This window comes from Phaenicophaeus curvirostris, chromosome 2 (genome assembly GCF_032191515.1).
Source record: "Phaenicophaeus curvirostris isolate KB17595 chromosome 2, BPBGC_Pcur_1.0, whole genome shotgun sequence".
Classification (NCBI taxonomy): domain Eukaryota; kingdom Metazoa; phylum Chordata; class Aves; order Cuculiformes; family Cuculidae; genus Phaenicophaeus; species Phaenicophaeus curvirostris.
This window is the reverse complement of record NC_091393.1, coordinates 43,070,579-43,094,694: the sequence shown is the minus strand read 5'-3', so window position 1 is coordinate 43,094,694 and position 24,116 is coordinate 43,070,579. Positions and strand designations below refer to the sequence as shown.

Sequence of the window (24,116 nt, the reverse complement as noted above, 5' to 3'; positions counted from 1 at the left end):
CTATTACTAGAAGGCTGCAGGCATAAATAATCTGTTTTGCATTCGTGGGGCAAAAGCTCTTGAGGGTGTTTTTAGGGTTATTTTCAAAAATCTAAGCCAATGTGTTAAAGATTTTTTGAATAAAATTCATTTTGTGTGCATGAAAGATGCACACCAAGTATCTGCATGCATTGCATCTTTGCCCTGTTGCGCAGTGTAAGCACAGAGTAAATACTGAGTGTTAACAAACCAGATTGTCGAGTGACAAACAACGCAAGCTTGTCGAGACATTCCTGCATTCAACTGACAGTTGAAGTTCCCGCGTGAGTAGAGCAAATGAATTAAGGGCAGAGTGTATCACTGTGACCTTATTGTAGGCATACAATGGCTTCTTATATGCAACAACACACTTTGCAAGGTAGGTGAATGTAGGTAATAGAAAGTGAACTCCAATACAAAAGGATTTCAGTAATTTCTTTGTAGCAAGTTTTCTTGATGGTGGCAGTTTCACAGCACTACAAAGCCTGCAGTGGCCAGACTCTGCTAAAAGCTCCCTGTGGACTCTGAGCTAGTTTCCTAAAGCATGCAAAATACTACCCTTTCTGCAGGCACTTTATCCTGGCTGTGCCTGAAAGGTCACTAAAAGTGTCATACATCTAATACATTTCTGGCAGCAGTAACAAGAGATGAATAAAACAGGGCTCATTAGCCGAATCGCTACAGAGGCTTCCATCCTTGACCTCATCCATCAAATGCATTTTTGACCACTCTATTTTACATTCATCTTACATGTCACTGTTATCAGAAGTGGCTCTTTTGTCATGTTTTGCCTTAGCAAAAGCACATGTGCCTCTACAAACAAACACAGAATCTCATTCCTATGAAATATTAAGTGCTGGACTTGAATCGTATAATAGCAGTATAATTTATCTGTAAAATGTGTTATAAGAAATTCAGCCTGAGTATTTTCTTCCTTTTCTGATGTTAAGGGGCTTGTCAGGCATATCATAGAATCAGAGATTCATACAATCACTAGGTTGGATAAAACCTTTGAGATCATCAAGCCCAACCATACCTGTCCACTACTAAATCATATCCCTAAGCACTCAATCTACCCGTCTTTTAAATACCTCCAGTGATGATGAGTCAACGACCTTGCTGGTCAGCCTGTTCCAGTGCCTGATAGCCCTTTCAGTGAAGAGATTTTTCCTAATGTCCAATCTGAACCTCTCCTGGTGAAGCCTGAGGCCATTTCCTTTCATCCTATTACCTATCACTTGGGCGAAGAGACCAACACCCACCTCTCTACAACCTCCTTTCAGGTAGTTGTAGACAGTGATAAGGTCTCTTCACCAGGCTAAAAAACCCCTGTTACTTCAGCTATCCCTGGTAAGACTTATTCTCCAGCCCCTTCACCAGCTTCTTTGCTCTTCCTTGGACATGTTCCAGGACCTCGATGTCTTTCTGTTGTGAGGGGCTCAAAACTGAGCACAGTATTTGAAGTGCAGCCTCACCAGTGCTGAGTACAGGGGCAGAATTTCTTCCCTGGTCCTGCTGGCCATGCTGTTTCTGGCAGAGGCCAAGATGCTATTGACTACCTGGGCACACTTGGGCTCCTTTGTCCTTAAGGACTGTCTCCCATGGAACTTTATCAACCAGCTTTTTGAACAGTACAAAGTCTGCCCTCCGGAAGTCCAAGGTGGCTGTTCTACTGACCCCCTCCTTAATTCTAGATCTGAGAATTCTATCATCTTGTGATTGCTATGCCCCAGGTGTCCTCCAGCTGTCACATCTCCCACAAGTCCTTCTCTGTTCACAAACAGCAGGTCTGTCAGGGCACCTTGCCTAGTTGGCACACTCAGCAGTTGTGTCAGGAAGTTGTCTTCTGTGCACTCCAGGAACCTTCTAGACTGTTTCCTCTCTTCTGTATTATACCTCCAGCAGACATCTGGTAAGTTAATGCCTCCCACAAACACAAGGGCTAGTTAGCGTGAGACTTCTCCCAGTTGCTTCTAGGATAACTCATCAGCCTCTTCTTCCTGGCTGGGTGGTCTATAGCAGACTCCCGCCGTGACATCTGCCTTATTAGGTGCTCTGCTGATTTTTACCCGTAGGCACTCAGCCCTGTCATCACTATCATTAAGCTCAAGGGTACACTCTCTAACATAGAGGGTTATCCCACCATGTCTCCTTCCTTGCCTATCCTGCCTGAAGATTTTACAGCCAACATTAGCAGCATAGCAATACTCCAATTATGTGTGTCATCCCACCATGTTTCCGTGATGGCAATTGTATTATAGTTTTCTTAGAATCATAGAATAGTTTGGATTGGAAGGGATCTTAAAGACCATCTAATTCCAACCTGGCTGCCATGGGCAGGGACACCTCCCACTAGATCAGGTTGCCCAAGGCCCCATCCAACCTGGCCTTGAACACCTCCAGGGGGAAGACGTTCACAACTTCTCTGTGAAGTGCCAGTGCTTCACCACTCGCATTGTGAAGAATTTCCTCCTTAAGTCTTAAATCTTTCCCTCTCCAATTTGTAGCCATTTCCCCTAATCCTATCGCTATGCCTTTGTAAAAAGTCCCTCCCCAGCTTTCTTGTTGCCCACTTCAGGTACTGGAAGGTCACTATAAGGTCTCGTCGGGGTCTTCTTTTCTCTGGGCTGAACAACCCCAACTCTCTCAGCCTGTTCTCATATGGGAGGGGCTCCAGCCCTCAGATCATCCTTGCAGCCCTCCTCTGAACCTGTTCCAACAGTTCCATATAATTCTTATGTTGAGGATTCTAGAACAGGACATAGTACTCCAGATGGGGTCTCACAAGAGAGGAATAGAGGGTCAGAATCACCTCCCTCGACCTGCTGGTCATGCTTCTTTAGATGCAACCCAGGACACGGATGGCCTTCTGGGCTGTGAGCACACATTGCCGGCTCATGTTGAGCTTCTCATCAACTAGCACCCCCAAGCCCTTCTCTACAGGGGTGCTCTCCATCACATCATCCCCCAACCTGTACTGAAACTACGGATTGCCCCAGCCCAGGTGCAGGACCTCACACTTGGTCTTGTTGAAATTCATGAGGTTCTCACAGGACCACTTCTTCAGCTTGTCCAGGTCCCTCTAGATGACATCCCGTCCTTCCAGCCTGGCAACTGCACCATTCATCTTGGTGTCATCTGCAAACCTGCTGAGGGTGCACTCAATCTCTCTGTCTATATCATTGATGAAGATATTAAACAGCACTGGTCCCAGTAGGGACCCCTGAGGGACAGCACTTGTCACGGATCTCCGTCTGGGTATTCTTGCCTTACAATAACTCCTATTTACTCTTGTTTATTGCCCATGCTGCATGCATTGGTATAGATGCACTTCAGCTGGGCTGTTGATCCCGCTGCACTCCTGAGGGGAATAGTCTTAATTCCTAAGCAACTACTCTCTGAATTTTCTCACCCATCAATGATCTTTACATCTTTGCTGTCATTTGAAGTACTATCCCCCATTTCCTCTGAGGTGGCAGAATAAAGGTCCTCACCAGCACACCATTCCTCAGACAGTGGAGTGTCATTCCCAGGCTTTTTTCTATCAAGCCTGGTTTTGTCACCCTCCCCCTTCATACCTGGTTTAAAGCTCTGTTAATGAGCTCTGCTAGCTTCTTGGTAAGTATCCTTTTTCCCCTTGTGGAAAAATGTACCTCATCCTTTGACAGACATCCTGGTGACGTGCAAGCCAACCCATGATCGAAGAACCCAAAATTTTGCTCCTCACACCAGGTTAAGAGACAGGTATTTATTTCCTGGCTCTTCCTACTCCTTCCCTCATCATTCCCTGTAGTTGGAAAGGCAGAAGAGGATACTACCTGTGCACCCAATCTTTTCGCCATACATCCCAAGCCCCTGAAGTCCCTTTTAATTGCCCTCAGGTTTCTTGTTGGGATTTTGTTACTGCCTACTTGGAACGTCAACAGGGGATAATAATCCATGGGCCTGACCAGAGTTGGAAGTTTTCTTTGTACATCTCTAAGCGAGGCCCCAGTTAGCTAGCAGACTTTCCTATGTAATGGGTCTGGTCTACAGACTGGGTCTTCTGTTTCCCTTCAGAACATATGACTGTGGTTACAACTGTAACACAAAAGGGACATATGGTTCAAAATAGGAACATATTTCCTGTTACTAAGCTCCCACAGGAATGTGAAGTTTCAGCTTCTGCTCACCGTCAAGGTCTCCACTGTCTCCAGTATATATCAGGACAAGATGAGAGGCATAAATGGGTTTATAATTTTTTTCATTTCTGGAAGTTTGTGATGTATAGAGGGTCCATTAAACTGGGATGCACAAAAAACACCCTGTCAGTATGGTTGTGGATATTACTCCTAAAAAGTTATCGTTGAGAAACATAGGACTGATAAAATCAACAGATGGATTAAGAGAAAGGAAACAGTGTGGGATAAAAGCAATAACATCTTCCTGAAGAAAGCAAAAGGAAAGAAAATGAATAGAAATCAGAAGACTGGATACTGTTCTCCTCACAGAAATTGTCCTTTGTAAGATATTGTCCTCTGTAATTAATACTGAAACATAAAGATTCAGGCTCATAGCTAATATATATATTCATAGCTTCAGTGACATAATTGAAACAATGATAACTTGCAATAACTTAAGATCTGACCTAAAGAGTAATTTAGGGCATATATGTATAGAAACATGACTGACACTATGCCTTTCCTTACATTTTAATAGCTGTACAAAAATTAATGCAAACTAGACATGAAAGGATATAGAATTTAGGAATGACGAGGAGGATAAGTGGCTTTATCTGCAGAGAAAAAGAAAGGGAAAGCTTGGGAAACAGCCATGTACTAGGTCAACCTGTGACTTACAGTATGGATGACTTCTTGACTGCTTTCAAACCCTTTCCTTACTTTGCTCTTTTGCTGCTACTGTTTGCTGATTATCTCATCCCTACCCTTCATGGATGGAAGAGGCCCTGACTTTCAGAGTGGTGAACCTATTATCAAGCACTCACCCCCGCATTCACTACTACATCTACTTCCTGCCCAGGGCTCCTTCTTTAAAACTGAAAATGTCTTTGGTAATACTTCTGTAATGAGGGTGACATCTGTCACTAATTCCTCTCTCCTCCTTCGCTGTGTCCATCTCCATGATGAAGCAGCTTTGCTCCTCCAGCTTCGTTAGTTCCATCCTAGATACCCCCATCACTTCCTCGTCTGCTTCCCTCTTCCCATCTCCATTTGTTTCTCTGCACACCATCTCTCCAATTTCTTCTATGAGAAAACTGATAATGTAGCTCTCCTTTCTTCAGCTTCCCTATCTTTTTCATTCCTTCTTTTCCAATTAATTTCCTCTTCTCTCTTACTAGACACAGGAATTTCGTCCCGGAAAACTTCTGCTTGTCCCTATGACAAACTCTTTCTCTTGATTCCTTTCTTTGTACATTTTCCTCCCACTTCAAATACAGGTAAATTCCTTTCATAGAAAAATCAGCCCCACCCCTATCCCTGCTTGTCTCATTCTCTCTCTCTTCATGGTTTCAAACACTTTCTGGAACTACTTTCCCCTATTTCTGTAGAAAATATTCTACATCTTGTATTCCGTCCCTTGCATGCATCTGGAACTAAAACCAGATCACCTCTTGCTATCTAAATTTGTACAATAGTGACCCAATGCACACAGTTCTCTCCACAGTCATCCAGCCAACTTTCACACAGGTGCTGATCTCTTCTTCCTGAAACTTTTGCCTCTCTGGCCTCTGCTTTCTCCTCTGCAGGTGCTGACCTTTCTCCTCTCATCATACACGTACTCTCTTTGTGGTTCTCCTTCCGCCACATTACTGGAGTCCAATGAGCAGTAAGTGCTGCCTTTTATTTTTCTCCACCTCCTGTAAATGGGGTAGTTACACTTGCAAACACGTATTCTGCCATTGTTGTTCCTCTGAGGTGTCACAGACTGCTGGCTTGTGGTCACTTTGCTCCTTCTACACAAACTGAAACCTCAGCTTTTCTCGATGATATTTACTGATGGATAATTAAGCATCAATTCCAGTTCAGCATGGCTAAAACCAGAACCCTTAGTTACTCCTCCTGAATCTTCTCTGCTACCTCTTATAGTGAACAATGGCACTTGTATACTTAGGTGCCTTTTCCTTGAGGATATAAGTCAGATGTCAACTTTGGCTTGGGCTGTGAACCACTTAATTTCCAAAGATTATTTTTGCACATTGAAAAGGAAGGCTTTCTAACTGTTGACAGAGATGTAACATTTACTCAGGGCTCTCATTGTCAAACACCACAATCGTTCCTTTTTTTGAACTCACCAAATGTGGAGTTAAGGAGACAAAAGCTGCAGAACTCATCTCTCTGTCTAGGCTACTCCTCCCTGCAACCTGCTACTGATTTTATAATTGTTTTTTCACTAAGTAGAACCTAAATCTTTTTTGCATATCTAAAGCTAAATTCTGCCCATACGCTGCCAGCTTGACCTCCATACTTGTAAAATTTCCAAAGAGTTTCTCTCCTTTTGAGAGTGAGGGAATTAAAATTAAGCTTGGTTTTAATAACTTTGGAAAAGACATGTGGGAAAAAATTATAAAAGAACATATGGGGACATCCTTGCTCCTGCAGCTTTGCCAATATCTTTCTATCCATCTCACTGTTTGGTGAAGACATTTACGAATACTTTATAGTACTGCTGCCCTTTTATTCTATGAGCACGGCCTGGTGGCTGTTCCACAATATAGCACACAGGAGGAGGTTTCTTGAATACAATCCAATTAAAGTTTGTTTACAATAATAATCAAAAATTATTGGTCTTTGTGCTGAACGCACAGCAATTTAGGCTCACAAAATGAGATCAAGTCAAGCTCTGGGGAAGCAGGTGGAAGGATGGCATCTGCTAACATGTGAGGCTGTGTCCTTCCTGCTGGCACGGAAAGGTTCAGAAACAGCATAAGGACTTAGACACTCAGTCCAGCTCTTGCAGCGCAATGAAAGGCACTTCTGCCAAACAGCCAGTAATGGCCTGTGAGTGCTCTTAGCTCTTCCACTTGCAAAGTGCAACTGAAACCTCAGATTTTTAATCCCTAAACTCATGGCATTTCTGTGTCCTAAGATGTCCACAGGAGCAGCAAAGGGATACCTCTACTCAAATTTTGGTCGAGTTTCTCAGCTCATATTCTGCCTCACTGCCACTGTTTCCATGCTGTTTACTCTTATAATAGTCAAAATTATTCTGTGTTGCTTTTACTTCACAGGGGCCTTTCCTCCAGATTCTTCTCCTCTATCACGCTTCTTGTTGGACAAAGGCCCACAGTATCTAGTTCTGCCTCTGTTGTTCCAACCTGAATGATTCTATGATACTATGATCCCCTGGCTTATTCTTCATTCAGTCCTTCTGAGATAAGATGTAGGACTAGGGACTTACACAGGTTTGTGCAACCTGATAAGCACCACCTGGTGTCACCACCCTTACAGAGGTACTGACAAGGATCTCAGCCTGTTACTCCCTATAATGAGGACCAAGTAGAAAACACCAGTATGAACAATGTTGGAAGTCCAGAAATTAGAGAAGCTAAAATGCATCTTGGACTCCCAGGCAGACAAGGGATCTGGCGAGCAGCAGAGCCACAGGGTGGGAGGCTAGGAAGACCATGCTCTGGAGAAATGCCTCAGTAAGGCAGGGCTGGCCAGAAGCAGGAACTGTGTCAGGGAGGTGGGAGCAAGGGTTGTGACTGAGCAGATAAAAGCCAGGATGAAATCAGCCAGGAGTAACTAAGCAAGGGCTGGGGGGCACGACTGAGGCTTCAGCAGCTGAAGGCAGAAACAGAGACCAGGGATAAGGCAGGCAACAACAAGAGCCAGCGGCCAGGAGGAAATTACCGGAGCATAGATGCAGCAATGAGAAAGAGAGGCCTGAAATGGTCAGCACTACCTTTTGTATATTATAAATGCAGCAAGCCACCTGTCAAGCTTATAGACCACAAAACAGGGTTGCAGTTAGGTAAGCTGCCATTTGACTGAGACTTTGCAAAGCCTATCCAAGCCTGCGATGGGGCTTGTCCAGTGCTCCATAAAGAGTCTGTGAGAAAATCTCCACTCAGCTATGGGAACATTAATAGTCTGAAGAATACATTAGTTTTCAAAACTGGACAGACACAGATATGGCTGGATAATACCTGTTTGCTTTCAGATTTCCATGCTTAAGTAAGTATAGAGCAAAAAAACACACTAGTTCTGAAATGGTTTTTGACTGATAGATAATTCTAAGAATTAAAGAAAATGTGGGCTAGACTGAATTATCATAGAAGTTATCAAATGAATTATTATGAAAAATTGTTCTTAGCCAGATCATTGCTAGGGGCAAGCAATAAAGAGAAGAAAAAACAAAAGAGGAGAAAAAAGAAAATGCCTGGGGTAGTGGCCTTCAAGTGTGACCACCTCACTAATAAATTAGAAAAAGAGTCATTAGTAGGTGTAACTAAGTGGAGAATTAAGGCCCAAATCTATGAAAGTTAACAAACCAGTGCTAATGAAGACCTATCTAGATATTTAAATGGAAAAGTAATAAGGAAAACTTTAACAGAAGGCATGAAGATAAAAATAATTTAGTACGAAGCTATGTCCCAGGCATGTAGGAAACTATGAGGAGCTCCCATTGACTGTCTTAGTGGGGAAGACACTAAGAAGCTGTGAGCACTTATCCTTTTCAAGGTAACTGGAAATGGTTAATGAGCCTAGCCTACCCACAGCAGTTCATCAACACTCCTTTGCTGTCCTTTGGTTCAAACTGAGCTTGGCCAGCCAGAACCTAGTCTGTTACACACACTTGTCTGTGTTGAACCCCCAGGGAGGTAGCCAGCTGCCACCCAAATCTGGGAAACTGGAGTGGGGAGGGGGTGCCTGTGGGCTCCGCTTCACGTGCTTGGTGGGGTATGAGCTGCCCTCCCTCCATGAGAGCAAAGGAGGAGATGCTCCCACAGGCACAGCACAGGAGGACCTGCCTCCAAAGAATACCCTCCACGTTCAGTGCAAAGGGGCAATAAATGACTCATATCAAAATAGTGTCTTTCACCGGCACCAATGGAAAACACAGTGGTCTGTCTGGAACGATTTTCCATGAAATTTTCAGCTTGTGGAGAGTATTAGATTTTGTTTATTTTTCCTGACTTTGACTATGAGTTTTGTTTATTTTTAAATGTCAAACCATCCCAGTGGCAAGGAAGAACATGTCCTACTCAGCTGCAGCAGCAACCTGAGTATCTCTTTAATTAATCTGCGTCTTTTGTGGTCAGAACTGTTGTTGTTTACTACCTCATTTCTGCTAATGGTTTGATGCTGCTTTGTGGGGCATTGTTTCATGATCCAGACTTCTTTGTGTTCCTCTCCTGAAACAAGTAATTCATGACAAGGCAAGTAATGTTTTCAAAATGCTGTGATATGAAATGTATCTTTCTTTGTAAAAGAGTTGTTAACACTTCTTCCCCTTTTCACATGAGTGGATCTCTTCCAATACTTCTGCAACTTGTCTTTCTTGAAGAGATAAAACATGGGCACTGAATAGTTAAAAAAATTGATGCAAGGTAAGTATATTTCCCTGGCTGTTACAATGAATTGATTTTATTAAGCACTATCCCATTGTGATGAGCTGCTGGAATGAAAATGTTACTTCCTTCAAGCTCTACATTATGTTATTTAGACATTTTTTAGACTTGAAGTTGACAATCCCCAGAGGAGGCTGTGATGAATGCAAGAGGAGTGGCAGGGAAGAGAGTGAGGGAGAAGGAGACTATCACAGATGGAGTCAGCAACAGAACTATTTCCCGCCGTGTGATTTTATCTACATATTTGCCTCATACCACAGCCCTGTCTCCTAGGGATTCCTTGCACATCAACTTCATTAGTTACGAAGTCAGCAATCCATAACCAATTTTCTTTTCATGTCAAGCTTGTTCATGTATAAACTCAGCCCTTTTGTTGGAAACATTTGCAATTAATCCCACAAACAAAGAAAATGTAAATCGTACAGTCTACCCTAAGCAACCCTTCTGACTCAAGGCTCTGACCACCATCTATTATACACTAAAATGAATTGAAATTCCCACTTTGAATCTAACCTAATTTTCTAGTGATAATAGGCATAGATTCCCAGAAGCATTCTATGCATCTAGATAGTAACATCCTAATTTCCTTTCCTGGTAAATGTTTTAAATAAGATTTTAGCACGAAAGGAAATTAACCTTTAAATTAATTGTAATTATAAAATGTCATCGCTGATTTTGTCTTCAGACTAATTACTCGCTATTATTTAAGCAAACTGCACCTCCTCTGAGCTTTAAGTTTGTTCCTCTCTCACAGTGCTGTGCCAAATGATCACAGACCAGGCTGTGTAATGTCTGCCAAATCCTATGACACCTTGGACTGCTCAGGTCCATTTGCATCTCAAATGCAGCCAGTTTCAGTTGTTGTATCTTCCTGCCATAGGCTTTCCCTGCTGTGCTTCAGACTCAGACTCCATAGCTTAGGCATTTTCAGCCTGTGCTTTCTAAACATCAAGAAAGCCTTGTGGGATGTGGAGTGTCTGTGCTTTGTGCCAGTGAGAATGAGATGATCAGCACCAGCCTTCTGCTCTCTGAAAGGTCCCTTCCAAGACAGGACATGCCTGGAAATAATGACACAGGCACCAGCTTTTGATATGTCTAAAAGGTTGATGCTGTACATGCATCTCAAGGAATTTCCTACACGTTCCTGGTGGCACTGTGACTCTCCAAGACAGCTCTCTTTAGGTTGACAAGCATGAGGAAGTACCATGGGACTTTAAAGGCTTCTCTCCCTCCACACTTCCATCAACATTTTGACAGCTGAAAGCATCACATTTCCCTCCCATTGGTTTACTTAGTTCATGTAGCAGTCACCACACTAAATGAAACAAGTAAATGGAAAAATCTTCTAATTTAGCCACAGGCTGTAAATTGGTGAGTGCAGCTGAGCAAAAACAAGCTATAACTTCAGCTCTTGTAGCCTGTTCGTTGAATTTTCATTCATGAATGAGCTGTTCAACAGTTTAGAAACCCTCTCCCACGTACCAAAAAAATGATCACAAGTTCTGTAATATTCCTGCACAGGCTGTGGGAAGCAGTTGATGATCTATAAAACCTGTAGCAGCATGTAAAAGGTGAAGATGGAAAAGGTGAAGATTGAATGACCACTGTTTTCCAGAGAAAGCTGCAGGATGCATTACACAAATGGTAGGTGTGAAACTAATAAAATGTATAGCTGAGGGGCTGGAACTCCTTCTGGGAGGCTGTGTTTGATAAAAATGTTCAAACCCAGAAGTACACTTTCAGGAGAAAAAGATCATTATGGGCAAAGAAATACAATGAGAACACTTCTGGCTAAGTAAGTCCCTGAACTGCAAATTACTGTTCAGGATTTTTGGGGAATGACAAACTTGCTGTGTTCTTATATGTCTTTGTGGCAAACAGATATGGGAGTAGGAGCAGATGTTCGTATTGCTGGGTATCAAATATTGGGCTGGATAGACCTGTTACCTACTATCTTGTGCTGTGATACATAAGTGGAACTGGTAATGCTGCACTGGTAGGGCTGCAGCTTGTACAGCAGCTGTGGTGTTGCCTTTCAGCTGGGGGAGAAGGGACTTGCCAGGTTGCCTAGGACGAGAACCTCTAGAGAAGCATTCAAGCCCAGCCTTGATGCAGAAATACATTTGCAGTCATCTTCAGTCATCTCACTCAGCCTTACTTTCTACTTCCTTCTTCTTTCTCCTGCCCTGGTAGTTTCAGAATTTACAGCCATATTCACAAGAAAATGAGAAGGCAAAAAAAGAAGCAGAATTAATAGCTGAACATTTGCTACCAGTTTCTCTTCTCTTTGTTTTAGATATTTTTAAGCAGGGTTTGAAGCTAAGGTATTATTTCTCTGTAATGTCTCGCCAAGCAGATTGTGAAAAGCATTTGGCACAGAAATAAAGTGGTACCTGAGCGTATCGTGCACTTCAATAGTGCTTTTCATCATAGAAGCTCAAAGGTATGAAGCAACATGCCTGTGAGTTTGTCCCTGTCATTATTTCCCATTATAAATATGGGAAAGAGAAATATGGAGGGGTTAAATATCCTGCCCAGAGGTGGACAGCAGCCTGTAACAGAGCTAAAAATAAAAGGTTTTTCTATCTATCCCATATGTTTGCCAAAATTTCACACTTCTCACAACTAATGGATTTAGTATTGTTTTAAAATAAAATCTTTGTCATCACCTTCATACTTCCAAGATCAGGCTTAAGATGTCAGAGTGGATTGTTGTTTGGCACATAGTTGCTGTGCTGTATTGCTCACCTATAGATATCCGCTATTTGGGGTATTGTCTTTCTGAGCATTTTCAGTAATTCAGCTATGATTTTGAATTCAAGCTTTTATGGGGTGTGTGAAACCATTTTAAAGTGTCATCTCGAGCTTTACTTCTGTGCCAGACATCCTCAAAAGCTGGGCTCAAGGGAATATGCAGCAAAAATCTATTTAACTCACTTGCAACTTCTGTTGCTTTGCAGTTTACCTGGAAATAATGCCAAGAGAAAAGAAGACTGTGTATGTGCAAGTCGGATCCCTGCTAGTATAAGATTGTGCAAAGGTTGTACTCATGCTACTCAAGGAACAGTCAGAGAGGTCGCATTTATTCTCTCATTGCCTTGGCATTGTGTTATGTTAGGTAAATGGCATTTCTGGGTCTGCAAGGAAGCTTTCTGGACTGAAATTTCACTGTGGGGAACAGATTGAATTGATGTCTCCATGCTGGGGTTCCTTCCCAGACAGAGCTGTCCTTCTAAGAACAAGCCAGTCACTTTTCCCTCAAGACAACCTGCAAGATGAGTGTGGAATTTCCACTTAAGTAACCCAGGTTTCTTTTTTAATTGCTTACAGAAAAAAAGCCACAGATGGATGCTGCTATATAGCTCACATTCCAGAATTTTCCATGAAATATCTGTATATTTAATAACATTTTCAAAAATACATTGCATTTTCTTTTAGTAAGGCAGTAATAGCTTATAGCAGGGAGCCAAATTGCTAGTAAGGAAATGCACATTAAACGAACATTTCAATGTTATTAAAAATAATGTGCAGCCTTTGAAAAATGCAGGCCTAATAAAATTTTGGAAAACAAATGAGGAGCTCCAATAAGTTTACAGCCACTGATGCTTCCAAGTAATGATTGTTACTGACATTTCCGTGCTTTATTTTTAATTGCTGCAGATAATAATGGTAATGATATAAGAATGACAATGGCTTACGCATACCAGTGGCAATAGTGGAGGAGAGCGTTGAGTCAATAGCAGCCCTGCTAGGTACCATTTCTACCTCATTTTTCCCAGATGGAGACCCGAGGTGCTTCAAACCTCAGAGTTCCTCCACCCTGCACAACCACAGGGAACAGGATGTAGAAGGGACGTTTGGGAGCACCAAACCACTGACAAGAGCAGCCACTTTTGTCTGACCCTTGGAGATCGGAGCTGCAGCTTGTCTTTGGTACGCTCAAGTGTTAGAGCACTGCTTGGGATTGTACTAGGAAGGAAAGCAGCTTCCTCTTTAATCTTCGATGTAGAATTAACCCAAAATAGATTGTTCTCATGAAAGGTAGCATGGACTTGTGCTTTGATTTAGAGGGCCTGCTGCTGGCTTTATTTGGTGTGTGAGTAATTAAATCCTCTAGACCTGCTGATTCAGCCCTAGTTATGACCCTGATTTGATCACTGTATTGTTCCATTCCTAATCCTTTAGTGAGGTTGGAGCAGGTTAATCTTCCTGAAATGTTTGCTTAATTCTACCCTTACTCATTTGTTCTCTTAATAAACTCTGCATAAAGAAGGGAGAAATAGTAATTCTTTCAGCTTGTTCCAATTACTCTGTGAGCAAACCTAATTCAGCTGAAGCAGCTTAAGAGTAACTTGATTGTGTTTCTACAGTTGAGGCTCTGTGCCAATAGAAGATTAAGTACCTTCTCTGCTCCTAAGCAGTGTTGATACATCCTTCTGGTTAAAATCTGGGATATACCCCTGTCTGGCTCTTGGAGGTTGCATGAGTTTTTCTCTAGTCTCATGCCTTGCTTCCCAGTCCTACGAGGCCCAGTGTTTCTGCTGCTTTGACTTCTCACTGCTGTTGCTCCCCTGAGCCATTAACAAAGCAAAAGAAATTGAATTTCTGATTATGTGATTCTATGACTCTGAATTGAGTGCATGGGTGTTCACCACGTCCATTGTGATTAAAACCCAGCTTTTTCTGTTGACTTTTTGTACTGACTCTGTCACATAAGACAGGACTTGGTGCTAAATGCTCCTTTGGTGTGATCTAATGTGATTACCTTTATGGTCCTCTGTGATTGGCAGCAAGGTATACTATTTTCATAGGCATGGGTGGTCCTGAAAACAAGAGAACTAGATTTCTCCTGTGATATCTGTGAATATGGGGATTGTTAAAGGGACAGCAGCATTTAACACAGAGAGGGAACACCAGCTGCTAAGCTCCATGCAAGCACAAGCCCAAACTCACACCTTGCCAGGTATGAGTGCTGGGGAGGAGTTGGTGGGCAACATCTAAGCTAGATATCCAGAAAGTCTGGAAGAAGGAGCACACCATGGACCAGAGGAGGGCCTTCACCCTTCTGTGCCTCAGAGCTTGCCCATAGCAGCATGCAAGATTGAGGAACTGGAAAAGTAGAAGAGTTGAAAGAGAAACACAACTAGGGGTTCGGAAGTGACCTCAAACCATGGACTTGCCTCTGCTGAAAGCCCTAACAGTGGCTCTGGGACATTTTACTCTTGTCCTAAAGATTTTCACCCTTGCACTCACTCAGTCTGCATGAGATGATCCCATCTGTGAATGTACTGAGGAAATTATGCCTAAGTATCTTCCTCTGGAGCATAAATACCAAGTAACATGGCATTCATAAGGGATACATTGCTTCTTAGAGCAGCACCATAGACTGATGTGTTGCCAAAAGGGAGGGAAAAGGCAAGAAAATTCATCTAAATGGAAATAAAAGAATTTAAAATTAAACCTAAGCAGGGGGTATCTGTACAGACTGCAGCCCCTGGCTGTCACAGTGAGTGCTCAGCACATGTCAGAGTGGATGTCTGAGCAGAGACAGGACTAGAGTCGTTCTTAGTCTCTGCTAAATGCATTCTCTTTAAAAAAGCTGCTTTAATTTTACGGTACCTTTAGGGGCCAAATCTGATCTGAGCATTTTTGTAGTGTTGGGAGGACTCAGCCACAGAAGTTCCCTTTTCCCTTTTTTTTCTAGCCATGTTTCCAAACCTCACAAGAGATGAAGCTGCAGTGCCTGAGCTTGTGCAGGCTTTGTTGTTTTGGGTGGGGATTTTCCCTGGTACCTCATAAGGTTGCCCACAAATGGATGAGATGACTCTTTGGCTGGAAGAAGAGGCCTGACTGAGGTGTATTACAAAGTAATAAAAGCCTCAAAATAAGCATGGTGATGACAAGAAAGATTCGAAGAAGCATGGCAGTCTGTGACTTCTGAACAGCAGGGATCTCTTGCAGAGAGTGAGCAGAAAACAATACCATATTGGCTGCAGCACTTTGCTGCCAGGAATGCCACTTTACAGATCATGGGAGAGATCTCTCAAACATGCTCTGACTTCTGTACTTGTTCAGTGAGACAATTCAAAAGTCCCTTCCTTGTTTTTTACTTATATCATGCCCTAAAGCATTACAGAAGAGTGAAAAAAACAACAAAAAAAGACCTTAGAAGAGAGGGCAGAATGGTATTAAATGGGAATTCATTTGGGGTCAAGGAATCACTCTCTTGCTCTGTGGATAGTGAATGCACTTAACAGGAGAGTAGAATGAAGCAGTATGACGGGGTCGTTCCCTAAAAAGACATACCCCTGCTCCACATCTGTCTTAGACTCTTATTACACTTATGCCTTCCTCGCTTCCACAGTTACACAATGACAACTGAAACAAGTGTAGTCAGAAAGATCTCTGAGGTATGGTTTGATTTTGGCTCTGAATCTCGACTTGATGGCTCACAGTGGCAATGTATTGCCAGTAGATTAAAGGGCTACAGCCATTTTTCTATGCAGAAGAACACACAAAGGAACCCCCACCATCCCTAGCAGTACTCTTTATCAAATAAAACCCCTCTAGCTTCCTATTGCAGAACTCTCTGTAGGATTCATGTATATTTTATCAAAGTTCCATGTAGCTCTGGTAGTCGTTTCTAAAGTGCTTTAGTATGAATCCCAAGATGTACTGAAATGTTGCAGTGGCCCTTTTTAAAAAACCAAGGTTGGAGTAGAGAAAAAATGAAAGGGTTTGTCTCTTTAGCATGTAATAAGAGGAAATTCTGCTCAACAGGCTTATATTGATGTAAATAAGCTGAAGAAATAAAAATATACATCTGTATGAAATAGTTTTCCTCCTTGTAATTGTACCTTGGGAGTAGCAGGAACAAAGATGATCTCCACAGTTTCATCTCTCATAAATGAAGGTCCTGCATTGGTATAAAACTACTTTTTTTTTTTTTTTTTGGCCAGAAGTGCTTTTGCAACACACAAGTTGACACAGAAGAGCTATACCCTCAGTGGTGACCTATTACTGTGAGGATAGTTAATAACAATCTGGAATAAGGGGGAAAGAAATGTTGTATGTGCCATCTGGGATTTTTGCTTTTTTATTTTCTATTTCAAAAGTGATATAAGGATAAAAATTGCAGAAGAAAAGAGTATGCATTTTTTAAGCTGCATTTCATGAATCCTTTGTCTTTCAGGCTCTTGCAATTTTAAATCAAGAAGGATGGACAGAAAGCGTGTTCTGGCTTAAGTATAACAATGCATTTAGGTTGAAGTCAGCAAGAGCCGGCATAGTAGAAGGGTGATTAAAAAGCAAAAAAGAATTCATTTTGTACATAATAAAGCTTTAGTACTTACAGCTGTCCTCTTCTTCAGTAATACATTTCACAACATAACAGGCATAGATGAAGCCCGCCAGCTGAAATAAAATGTAATAGTGTTAGATATAAAACAAATACAATAGAAAAACAAGAGTTGCTTTTAGAAAGGCAGCAACAGAAACAGAAATAACAAAATTCACCAGACTGTTTGATGAGGTAATGATAGTTCTTCACAACAATTTGGTAGTTTTAATTGGAAATAGTTAGAGGTACTTAGCATCTTTCTTGAAAAACACACCCTTCTATAAAACATTCAGAATTTTATCAGAAAATGTTTGTTACCAAACTGGCTTCTTTTTAATTATTGTAAAATAGAAAACCAAATGGGTGGTTGAATGGATGGACTTTTAGCCACTGAAAATGTAAATATTTCTGTCAAAATCAGATTTGTTATCCAACAAAACATGATCCTCCAGCAGAATTCTGTGTTCTTCCAGAACCTTGCCAGCTAAACTGAGGGTGAATTCAGTGCACTTGTAAACCAGCTTTATAGTGATGTTTTATCAGTTGAAATTAGGGCTGTGGATTAGTGGGACTTGTTCCCATATCTGCAATAGCCCCTAAGCCTCAAGACATGTCTAACACTTTGGAAAGGTCTGGATGTGTTTACATTGGTGTCTCATGTTGCAACTGGCAAATTTGTATCTTGTTCCCTTCATTCCTCTGCTCAGAGCATGTCCAGAAGTGAATTGCAAACAGAAGCAACAAGCTGTAACAAAAGTGAAAAGCTAGAGTGGTTCTTGAGGACCATGGCAGATTGCTTATTTTGCACTATCACCTGAAAAAATAAAAAAAGGGAATAAACAGTCAATATCACACATGCCACGGGGCAAGTATCATGAGAGCCCTCTGGTAATCCTTCTACCAAGTTCTGTTACCTCTGAGAAGTTATACCCAGGAGCAACAGAACACATACTGTAGCAGCAGCATGTGCCACGTGTTGCATGCTTTACATGGCTTCTATTACATGCAGGTCTGCAGAATTTTCTCTACTGATTGCCAACAAACTGTTTTTCATCTTTTAGCTCATCATGGAAGTTTGCATAGTAGGATGTCAAAAGAATTCATGTCATTTGATGCCTTTGCAGTGAAAAGTGAGCCCTGCTGTCTAAATGTGTTAATCTGTACAGGACACATCCCAGACATCCTTTCATGAGTTGTAGACTTTGGGAATTAGTTCTTTTAAGGATAATAAAAGTCTCTAAAGGCTCCAGCCAGGACTGAGCTTTTAGTGTGCATGGTGCAAAAATAATCTCTGTTTGAGGGACACGATGAATTTAATTTCAGACAAAGTAATCAGACAGTAAAAAGGGTGAAATCTGAGAGAAGATCATGTACTATTATGAATGCTGGTCAGCACAAATAGATTTTTTTTTCATTAATCCAAGGCACACCTACAATGAAACCTTAATATTACCTGTATACATGAAAGCAAATAAATCTGTTCTGTTTCCTAGTGTCTTCATACCTGAAGTGGTGGTATCTAATTTACTCCAGCTCTTAAACAGATATTTCTGGTATTTCTCTCCATTTTCTATGTAGAAAGCTCTCCATACCTGCAAATGCTAGCTTCTAACATCTGTATGGCTAAGAGACAGCTAAATAAAAAAAAATGGCCAGCCAAGACTTTTCTGAAGAGATCAAAACTTGATGTAGTGATCATGCTGTAGCCAGCACAGATGTTGTCTGCTAAGTGTTTAAATTCCTGTTGGGAGCCTAGAAACTGCATTACAACAGAACTAAATAATTAATTTTGTCATTTATTGTAAATCTGCCTTATAGTGCTGCTGGAAAGTTTTTACACCTGGGAAGGATGAAATATTCACCACTGGACACAAAGAATACAGGGGATCAAGAACAGTGGCATTCAGCTAATATCGGCATTTCTTCTCTGATTTTTTTTGGATGACTCTTGCCTTTGGTTTCTTGTCTTCCGGACAGACGTTTAATTTGCTCCACTGACCTATGCCCTGCATAACATCATTGACCTCAATGACATTACATCATGTTTGATTCAGCAATGAGTTAGGCCCAGAATGGTTGTCCATTAATGATTCCATTCTTGGATGTGAACCTTGGCTTAATAGTTTCTCTGTTCTCTTTTTACAGACCATCAAATACAAGATCGCTGAATAGTTGCCTCTCTAGTAGGTGACTGCAGCGGTAAAGCTTTTCCTGTAATAGAGTTCAATACTTTACTACCTGCTAAAGCACCACATGATCACGTTATTAGCTAATCATCTCTGATAAAGCACAGCAAACAAACTCTATCACAAACTGCGCTTACAACTGATCTTTTAATTATATTCAGCTGCATTCCTTAAATGTGTCGGGAACTCATTTGATTGTCCCCATTTTTAAAAAAGGTAGAAAAGATGACCCTGAGAACTACTGACCTGTCAGCCTCACCTCTGTGCCTGGGAAGATCATGGAACAGATCATCCTAGAAGCTATGCTAAAGCATGATGTGTTTGAAAGCAGATTGATGAGAAAATTGATGTGAGCTGGCAATGCACACTCACAGCCCAGAAGGCCAACAGTATCAGTAGCCAGCAGATCGAGGTCTCTCTCTTGTGAGATCTTGCCTGAAGTATTGTGTCCAGTTCTGGAATCCTTAACATAAGAAGGATATGGAGCTGTTGGAATGGGTCCAGAGGAGGGCTACAAATATGATCACAGGGCTGGAGCCCCTCCTGTATGAGGACAGGCTGAAAGAGTTGGGGTTGTTCAGCCTGGAGAAGAGAAGGCTCTGAGAAGACCTTATAGTGACCTTCCAGTACCTGAAGGGGACCAACAAGGAAGCTGGGGAGGGTCTTTTTACGAAAGTGTGTAGTGATAGTATTAGGGGAAATGGCTACAAATCGGAGAGAGGAAGATTTAGACTAGACATAGGGAGGAATTTCTTCACAATGAGAGTGGTGAGGCACTGGCCCAGGCTGCCCAGGGAAGCTGTGGCTGCCCCATTCTTGGAGGTGTTCAAGGCCAGGTTAGATGGGGCTTTGGGCAGCCTGGTCTGGTGGGAGGTGTCCCTGCCCATGGCAGGGGGGTCGGAATTAGATGATCTTCAAGGTCCCTTCAAACCATTCTATGAATCTATATAAAAACAAATCCTACAGTATTTCATCAGATGAGCTTGTGGACTAAGAGTATCTTAAAAGTAGAAATTGATCTATTCCAAATACAAATGAAAGTTTGTTTCCCATGTCATAATCAGAGTTCATACAATAAATTTCCCCTTCTCCCACATTTATCCAACCCTTTGCTTGGTACACATAATAATTTTGTTTCAATTTGAACATCACATTAGTTTTTTGGTGTTTTTTTTTTCTCTTTAACCAAGCAATTTATCTGTTCTGGTCCAGTGAGAAACATTCAAGATTTGCCTTGTGATTGCATCAGCAGCAGAGGGCACATGCTCAGAGCTGAGGTCCAGAACAGAAAGTGTCAGTTTTTACTCTGAGGATGCTAAATGGCCTGAACCCGTGGTGACTACAGAGATGTCTGGGATGGAGATCAGAAACATTCTTCCTCTCCAGAGGACTCAAACTTCTTGTAGGAAGGGGATGCAGTTCATCTATTCATAGCAGAGCTATCCTGGGGACCAGTCAGACAAAACAGTTCATGAATTCCCACACTGATGAAGGGCGCTCACACAATTTGCCACAAAATTTGCAGCTTTTGTTGTAGAGCAAGACACGCTTCTTTGACCTTGATTTCTGAGGAAAATACACTGCAATGTACCTATGTATAGGACTAAATAAATAAAATAAATTACGAATCAAAGACTCCACTGAACACATTCCTCTCTGGAGAAAAATATGAGGAAAAAACCAAACTCAAATGATACAGGTTAGTCACATTGCTCAACATATTCCTGGAAAGCCCTTAAACACACCAGTATTGAGTGCAATATGAGAATCTCACAGAGCAGAGTCTTCCTGATTCAGTACCTCAGGAAGATTTTTGTCTTATGTGAGAAAGAATAGAACGAGTCCTCATATTTATAGATGAGAAGGAGTTTGACTATCTCAGAAAATCAGTTTAAGAGTAGGAAAGGTAGCTTGAAAACACTTGTTCACTTTCACCTCCCGCCCCCCCTTTTTTAATTAACCAAGTGTATTTTTATAAACCATGTAGCAATAAAAAGAAATAGGTTCAATGAACAGAAGGTTGGTTCTGGATCCCTGAGCCATCCAGATTAGGTGTCTACATCTGTCCCATTCACATTTTAATGCTGTAGTACAGGCCTCCAGAGGAGAAGGAGCTGTTAACAACACTCCTGCTCATTTATACATATAGTGTTTAGTGAATGCACATTTTTATGAACCTCATTTTCTGCAGCTTGAAAAATCTTTTTACCACTTTCCCTGATATGTCCATGTGAGAGTATAAATGAACGCTGCTCTTCCTGAAAATGACACATTGCTCATCCCTGCACTAACTCCTTGGGTGTTACTTTGATGGTGTCTGATGACCATTTTTATATACGATGATCTCAAACACTTATAAAATTTTGTTTAGACTTTTTTCATCTATAAACACCCTCATAAAGCCATTATTCCTTCTGCCAAGGAAAAAACAAAGGCAAGCAAAAGCCTAAAATAAATCAGCAATATAACAGCTCTACTGAAGATCTGGCAATGAGATTAATTATGTAATTATGTTAATGCATCTGATTGCCTTATTATAGCCATATAAGGCAAACAAACAAGGTGACAGAATATTCCCTATGCAAGTCATCAGTGTCCTACTACACTGCTAGAGACTCTTGGCAGATCCTGAATTTTCTGTGAGTGTACTTCCAGGCTTGCTCAAAATGTCAAGTGCTGTGATCAAACTTAGTAAGAATTAGTATTGATCAGATTTTGTCTTGCTATTTTTTCTCACTTCTTTTATAAAGATGAATGTTTTCATACACTGCAAATAGCACCAGAGCTGGGAAAAAAAGCTATAATGTGAAACCCCATCATTCTTGGCCAAGGTCCCCACCTTTCCCTCTTTAAAGCAGTATTTATAATGACAATTATTAGGGATTATCTTTACTAAGCTGGACACCTGAAACAAAAGAATGACAGCAAGGAAGAAAAAACAAGAAGTAGGTAAGATCTGAGCTGGGTAAGATGATGAGGAGAAGGCTCAAGATGAAGATGAATGAGTTAAGGTTTATGGTAACAGCACATGGTCTTGGCTGCACTGAATAAAAGCGTTTTATTCTATAACTGATTTTTGTCAGGAGAAATGGACTTAAGGCTTAAAAACCACAAACCTATCCTGTTTTCTTATGGAAAGATGGTATAGTATCTTCTGAAACAGCTAATGCCAAGGCTTCTTTTTTTTTTTTTTTTTTGTTATTAAGCTTCTGCAGGATTCTACAAACACTGTGATTTTAAGATCTTAGCAATCTAATTCAAGAAATTACAATACAGAATTACATAGAGGTTAATTTTGGTCCCAGGAACTTTATAATGCAAAGATGTGGTATGACATGTTTACTCACATGCAGTATAATCATATTTCTTGAGCATTCAGGAGGCACGCACATATAGTGTCTTCATGATGTTGTTAATTTAAAGGAAGAGTGTTTCTTCAAAATGGAATTTTAGAAGCTGGATGTATATATGTATATTATGAGTAACAGAAGAACTAGTGAAATGCTATCTGGAAAGCTTCCAGTGTATTGATTTTCAGGAAAATCATACTTATTATTTAGCAGAAATGATGAGAGAGATATTTTTCTCTCAATCTCTGTAGAATTAAGTCACTGTTATGACGGTCCTAAGGTTGCCCCTGCAAGAATGCTTTCAAGCATGATTTCACTGCCAGCAGCAGAGCAGCATCAGTGAGTGAACATCATTGCTACATTTCAATATAAAACTCAAGCTATGTTCTGTGGGAACTTCTCTGTTGAGGTATGCTTTTATTTTTGCTTACATTCACTGTTATGAGACCTCTGCCATTCCTCCAAGTTTAACTATCTTTCCTCATAAACGGAGCATTAGGAAACTATTGATACCAGGCCAGATTTCTGATGGAGAATGTAGACTGTGTGGCCTTGTGATCATTATTCTATAGAATGAACTATCTATACACTGTGTGGAAGGAATAATTCATTAGTATGGCCAAGTGTCTTTATTCTGTGCAATAAAGTAATTATTAAAAAAGCCAATGTTAAATTACTGTGTCCAGCATAATATCTAGTGGACAACTATGAAATTTAAAATCAAGAACAACCAAACACATAATTTCTTAGCCTATATAGTTGACAAACTCATTTTGTTTATTTTCTTAAGCTGAAAGCTGCCCCTGAAGATTTTGATTTTTTTTTTCCAGCAGGCACAGTAAAAACATGAATCATAAATACAGATAAATCTAGACACACAGGAAAATAGAAGTGTGATAAAAATTGCATTTATTTGAACTAGTGCATCATAATATTTTTTATATCAGCTGTCTAGAAGGTGCTTAGCATAAAGTCTTTATTTCTCAGTGGACTATTAAATTTTCCGGAGATTTTTTTTTTTGTATAAGCATTTGAAGATCACCATGAAGACCCGCTGGAACGTTGTTTGAAATGCTGCTGGGCATTTGAGAGTGGTTCTGTCTTGTTCAGGGCAGCTGTTCCCTTAGTATCTTCCCTGGAAAAGCTTTTTCACCAGATGAATTGAAGAGACCACAGGGGCACTGAAAATCACAGCACTGTGGCTTGTCAGATAAGAGCTGTGAAAACCTTTAACAACAGTAGAAACCAAGAGATACTTACCTGATTTGAAGCTGTATTACAGACACTCAGCTTGCCCCAAATTTCCTGAAAGTTTAGTGAGACTTTTGTGCAAATCTGACCTAAAACTTTCTACAAATTTTCCCCCTTCATGGGTATTTCAGTGTGATTTGTGCTTTTGATAACCGCGTGATATTTGGTGATTTTCCATGATTTCATCTTACAGATAGAGAGTAGAATGTCCTGCTCCAGACATTGAAGACAACCCAATATGGGGACTACCAGCTTGCATGAGATGGAACTAGGGATCTGTTATTGCTCACCTCTCTGTTAACTGAACTGCGGAACATCTTGTTAGATTCAGGCTTGGTCCTGAAGTTTACACTCCTGCTCCTGCATGCAAAATGCCCCAGCTGGGACTCTGTTGGATT

The 24,116-nt window shown here is 41.1% G+C and overlaps 1 protein-coding gene across 3 annotated transcripts in view; it reads right to left on the bottom strand.

Moving 5' to 3' along the window:
* Positions 1–24,116, bottom strand: part of NKAIN2 (sodium/potassium transporting ATPase interacting 2) — a 538,479-nt gene that overhangs the window by 8,134 nt on the left and 506,229 nt on the right. For all 3 annotated transcript variants that reach the window (XR_011336973.1, XM_069851805.1, XM_069851804.1), the window contains exon 5: positions 16,945–17,005. Coding sequence is in view for 2 of the 3 variants with exons in the window: in XM_069851805.1 (XP_069707906.1) it covers positions 16,945–17,005 (61 nt within the window). In the remaining variant the exon portion in view is untranslated. The remainder of the gene's footprint in view (positions 1–16,944; positions 17,006–24,116) is intronic.